The following is a 6,000-nucleotide window of genomic DNA, read 5'->3' as shown; positions in this document are numbered from 1 at the left end:
AAAAAAAAAAAAAAAAATAGGCCAGGCACAGTGGCTCATACCTGTAATTCCAGCACTCTGGGAGGCCAAGGTGGGCAGATCACTTGAGCCCAGGAGTTTGAGACCAGCCTGAGCAACATGACAAAATCCTGTCTCCACAAAAAATACAAAACTTAGCTGGGGCATGAAGGTACATGCCTTCATGTACAAGAATCTGGTAGTCCCAGATTCTTGGGAGGCTGAGGTAGGAGGATGGATTGAGCTCAGGAGATCGAGGCTGCAGTGAGCTATGATCACACCACTGCACTTCAGCCAGGGAGACAAAGCAAGACCCTGTCTCAAAAACAAACAAAACTGTAAGCCATACAGTCATGGTGACTCCTTCTAGTCACACAACCCAGAGCCACAATTACCTGTCCTCAAAATTGACTGACTCATTTCCTCCATGTAAGAACATTCAACTATTTAAAACATTATCGTAGAGATGATTATAAATTGTGATGTTTCCTTGAAAATGCTTTCTTGGTATTCCAGGGAAATAGTACCATTTCCCCAGTGGCTAGGACTACAACAAGAAACCTTTACCCTACAGAATGTGTAACCTAAGTACCACTTTTGGTACTTTAGCAAAGTTGGACTCTCTTATATAGTACAGTCTTTATTTAGCACTATAATGAAATAACAGTTTCTCTCAAAGAGCCTCAAAATTCAATCATGTTAAACAAATCCTACTGCCAAAACAGCTTTAAACTTCTGTGCCTATAAGTAAATGCTATATTCCACAATATTTTACCAGGAAACAGGATTTCACCTAACACTTCATCAAACCTTGTTTTTGCTGATAGACTCTGACGCTCCAAGTAAGGACTGAATGCAGGCAGACAATGCTTCCTGTGATAATCCTTGGAACACTGCCCTCTGGTGGAATAAAAGAGAATAATCAGCCTGTGGCACTTGACAAGACAAAAAAAAAGGAAAATCCTAGGCTGTAAGTGCAAATAACAATGCCTGCTTGACCTCATGGTTGGATTAATTTACTACTTGTATTATTCTTCCTGGTTTCCTATTCCCATGCAACCTTTCTAGACCAACACATAGATATGTAATACGCAGTCATCTCTGGAAACACTCATGTGACCCTTCAATAAATATTGATTAGCATGCTAGGCACTGTGCTAGATGCTAGAAATATAGGCAGGCATGGTTCTGAACTCATGGAGCCTTCGCTCCAACACGATCTCATGTGGGGCTGTTTTTTAAATCTCTAAAACCAACTTTAAAACAAACCTCAGTAAATTCACTTCTAAAAATACATCAGAATTGTATTTTAGGAAATCATGTACATGGCTCTTCATTACAGTATTATTTAGAACAGCCATAAACTGGAAATAACATAAATGTTCAAAGACAGGGGACTGACAAATAAAATACAACTAAATCTAAATTATAGAATACTGTTTATGAAATCAAAGAATGCTGAAAGAGGCGGTGAAATTCATAATGGAGTTAAAAAAAAAAAAACCGGGTTACCAAATGGTATGGGCAGTATGATTCTTTTTTTTTGTTTTTTTGAGATCGCTCTGTCACCCAGGCTGGAGTGCAGTGGTGCAATCTCGGCTCACTGCAAGCTCCGCCTCCCGGGTTCACACCATTCTCCTGCCTCAGCCTCTCCGAGTAGCTGGGACTACAGGCGCCCACCACCACACCCGGCTAATTTTTTTTGTATTTTTAGTAGAGACAGGGTTTCACCGTGGTCTCGATCTCCTGACCTTGTGATCCGCCCCCCTCGGCCTCCCAAAGTGCTGGGATTGATTCTTAATTTAATTCTGCCATTACTATCTTCCCAGAGGTGTGGCATGGTGGTTGGACCAGGACTCCTGTCAGTCCCCTTGCTTCCCTCCCAGCCTCCATTCTACATAAATATGAGCCTATTCATTATTAGGCCACTGTCCTGGGCCCTGGTCTCTGACTTGATGTTATTCTCTTTTTACATTGCTTCTCCCCGTTCTGTGGTTTCCCACAAGGCTATTACTATAGGAAGGAGAGACTGGAGCTGCCACCTGCTGGGTCACTAACCCTGCCTAAGAAAGCTTAAGATGAGCAGCTTAGACCAAGACCCTCGCCTTCCCCTGCTCAGCCTTAATGTATTTTTACACTGGATTGTCTTTCCTCACCTTTGATCGGTAAGACTAAAAGTGTTAAGATTTGAATATAAGCTAGGTGAAAAAAGAATAAGCAAGCCTAAGGCATAAGACAAAACTGGCATAGTGACCTCCTCAGGCCTACCTACTATTTAGCTAAAATCCCTGTTAAGCACCCTAAGAGGCTTTATTTACTAGAGTCTGTGATGACAATGGGTTCTATGTGGAATATACCTCCTGTGTATTTTCCCTGGGATCCTGACTCCACTGCAGGAAGTTGCTGAATCTTAGCCTAATATCATTATTCAATAAACTGAATGGACACCCTGGGGAGGAAGAGATCCAAACCTCTCTCTGGAAGAGATCTCATCAGATGGGCAAAAAGGCTGAGACATCTAAGTCTGTAGAGGTGATCTGGGCCCATCCTTAAGAGTCCCAGAACTGGGCAAAAGGCACTTTTGGTAGCATTTCAAAATCTATAAGCACAAAGCCCAGCAATTATGCATTTTAAATTAAATATAGAGTAGTGTACACTCTACTGACCCAATGAAACAACTGTGCAGTCCTAGGACTCTGGTATAAAATACCTCTGTGGTGTAAGGGTAAATGCATACTCCTTTTGAACCATATCCCTAAGAAATAGTGGCATCCAGACAATTCATTACTTGACTGCTATATTTAATCATTGCTCTAAATGCAGTCAGGATCTTCTCCTCAGGAATGCACATATAAAACAGTCATGCAAAATTTGCTCACAATTATCCTCCCTTGAGGTGTCCATAGAATCCCCAAAGCCCATTACTAAATTATAAGTTTCTATAGAAAGTTCAGGTTAGAAATTCCTAAATTAGCTTGACCTCAAGTTACTTCCATATCTAAAAATCATGATTTTAAGAATATCCAACAAAATACTTTATCAAGATCTTAAAATGTAAATTAAAAAATATTTCAAGTGAAAGAGCAAGCAATTCACAGTAAAGATACACGTACATCTATGCATCTGTATAATTTGGAGAGACAGACAAGAGTTCTTCGCACTGTAGGATACCACATTCCATGAAGATCTGCTGGAGAAATTGTGGTCTGTGGTCTAGGATTGAGGGATTCTGTTGAACCTAAAACCCAAGTGGAAAAGAAGACACATTTCACACATGTGGATGTTTGTCTTACAATAATTTACATGGGAACTATAAACTGCTTATTCTCATTAGCTATCAATAGCTAGAGGGCACCAATTTTTTCCCGCCTCAGTTTTCATCAAGAATACCCCAAGAAATCTAAATCAGTGACAGGCAAGATTTAACACAGTAAGTGAGAATACACATGAATATGGACATACATACATTCCAGCTTCATATATATATGCTCAACCCAAGTTGCTTTTCCCAAATTGTGATCAATAATCTTTATGGAACATAGGAAAAGCATAATCACATTATAGAATGCAGCCATTAAAAAGGAGGCAGATCAGCCGGGCACAGTGGCTCACGCCTGTAATCCCAGCACTTTGGGATGCCAAGGCAGGCGGATCATGAGGTCAGGAGTTCGAGACCATCCTGACCAATGTGGTGAAACCTCATCTCTACTAAAAATACAAAAATTAGTTGGGCGTGGTGGCACGTGCCTGTAGTCCCAGCTACTCGGGAGGCTGAGGCAGAAGAATCACTTGAACCTAGGAGCCGGAGGTTACAGTGAGCCAAGATCACGCCACTGCACTCCAGCCTGGGCAACAGAGTGAGACTCCACCTCAAAAAAAAAAAAAGGAGGCAGATCTCTATGTAGTCATGAGGAAGAAAGCAGGTGGGAGCCTGTGGAGGTGGAGGAGTAACAAGAAAACAAAGCACTTCTAAAAAGGGGGATTAATCACAGCAGGTTCACCTGTCAGTCTGTCTTCCACACTCTGAGTCAAATCACATACAGGCCTAGTTAGTACATCCAATTCCCAGGTGACCAGAGCGGGCTTCCCCCCAGCACTGGGAAGGTCAGAAAAGGCAGACTCTGGCGACTGCGAGGAAGAGCAGGTGGGGAGTGTGGTTGGGCAAAGACACCTCTGTAAGGGAAGCACAATCACTTCTCGGTTGAGGGACCAAATTTCAAATGAACCATGAAAAGTGGAGCTGGTATAATACTTTGAGACAACAGGTGATATTGAAAGATGGACTAGGCATTAGAGGACATTAGCAAACTCATTAAATTTTTAGTGCAATAATGGTTTATTGTTAAATAAAAGATGTCGTTATTTTTTGGAGATGCTGAAATACTCAAGGGTGAAGTGTCAATGATGTCAATAATTTAAAATGGTTCATAAAATATATACTTACACACACACACCCCAACACATACAAATACACACATACACATATATGTGTATATGTGTGTGTATATATGTGTGTGTGTGTGTGTATATATATATATATAAAAATATATATAAAAAATAAAATGTTAAGTCTTGAATCCAAGTTGTGGGTATGGGTGCTCGTCATTCATCTTTCTTTCAACTTTTCTGTATATTTGGAATGTTTTCAATAATAAGAAAATAGAAGTAGATCTGTGATACACTGGTAATAAATTACAGAGCAAACATTAATTCCTTTTTATAAATGGCTACAGCAGCACATGCTTACAAGAAGGCCTGGAGGTTGTATAGCACAGATTTGAGGGGAATGGGATGAGGGAAATGTTGAAGCTTAGTGCTTTCTTTCCTTTTTTTTTTTTGAGATGGACCTAGGCTCTGTCACCTAGGCTGGAGTGCAGCGGCACGATCTCGGCCCACTGCAACCTCCGTCTCTTGGGTTCAAGTGATTCTTCTGCCTCAGCCTCCTGAGTAGCTGGGACCACAGGCTCATGCCACCACACCCGGCTAATTTTTTGTATTTTTAGTAGAGACAGGGTTTCACCATGTTGGTCAGGATGGTCTTGATCTCCTGACCTAGTGATCCCCCCACCTCAGCCTCCCAAAGTGCTGGGATCACAGGCATGAGCCACCACGCCCAGCCTTTTTTTTTTTTCTTTTTTTCTGAGACAGAGTCTGGCTCTGTTGCCCAGGCTGGAGTACAGTGGCACGATCTCGGCTCACTGCAACCTCCACCTCTTGGGGTCAAGCAATTCTTGTGCCTCAGCCTCCTGAGTAGCTGGGATTACAGGAATGTGCCACCACACCCGGCTAATTTTTGTATTTTTAGTAGAGATGGGGTTTTGCCATGTTAGTCAGGCTGGTCTCAAACTCCTGACCGTGGGTGATCTGCCTGCCTTGGCCTCCCAAAGTGCTGGAATTACAGGTGTGAGCCACCGTGCCTGGCCAGTACTTTCACTTTACAATTCTGTAAGCTTTTTTTCCAAAAACAAGTACTACTTGTATAATTTTTTTTCTCTCTCTCTCACCACTCCTATTTAACTTGTATAATTTTTAAATTTCTTCCATAAGAGCTCACTTTAAACTAACATTTAATTTGTATTAAGTTTCTTAAAGAAAAAGAATAAACAAATTACATCAAAGAATATTTAGGAGATGAAATATTTATAGTTTTCCTTAGGAATATGGTATGTGCAAGATCCCTTCTTCAAAATAAAGTGCCAAAAGAATTCCCTCAAATAAATGTTTAGTCAAACAAATGTGTTTAAGTACTTTAAAGCCAGAAGTCAGCTTGTGTTCACTTTTTTCCCTTTCCTATGTAACTAATACTAGGTCACCGGGGCAAACCATCAAAAGCCAAGTGCCCTCTGGCTGCCTCTCCTGAGGAGCAGAGCAGGCCCCGGGACCAGGGCTTCTCCCACAGCCCTCCTGCACGTCTGCCTCCATCATCCTCCGCGGGCCTCACCTCCCCCTTACTTGCTCTACATACAAAACAAAGCTGTGCTTTTTGAAGGCACTGATAACTAG

General features: G+C 41.6%; 1 protein-coding gene across 4 annotated transcripts in view; it reads right to left on the bottom strand.

The window, feature by feature from the left end:
* COG3 (component of oligomeric golgi complex 3) overlaps positions 1-6,000 on the bottom strand; it is a 69,893-nt gene that overhangs the window by 24,017 nt on the left and 39,876 nt on the right. For 3 of the 4 annotated variants that reach the window (XR_009213251.1, XM_032150820.2, XM_058437858.1), the window contains exons 15-16: positions 3,111-3,235; positions 808-897 (exon numbers count right to left, since the gene is read on the bottom strand). Coding sequence is in view for 3 of the 4 variants with exons in the window: in XM_032150820.2 (XP_032006711.1) it covers positions 808-897; positions 3,111-3,235 (215 nt within the window). In the remaining variant the exon portion in view is untranslated. The remainder of the gene's footprint in view (positions 1-807; positions 898-3,110; positions 3,236-6,000) is intronic. The other variant, XM_058437857.1, reaches the window with a different exon arrangement.

The sequence above is a fragment of the Hylobates moloch genome, unplaced genomic scaffold, assembly GCF_009828535.3.
Source record: "Hylobates moloch isolate HMO894 unplaced genomic scaffold, HMol_V3 SCAFFOLD_4, whole genome shotgun sequence".
Taxonomy (NCBI): Eukaryota; Metazoa; Chordata; class Mammalia; order Primates; family Hylobatidae; genus Hylobates; species Hylobates moloch.
Note: the sequence above shows the minus strand (reverse complement) of the source record. Positions and strands in the feature narration are given on the sequence as shown.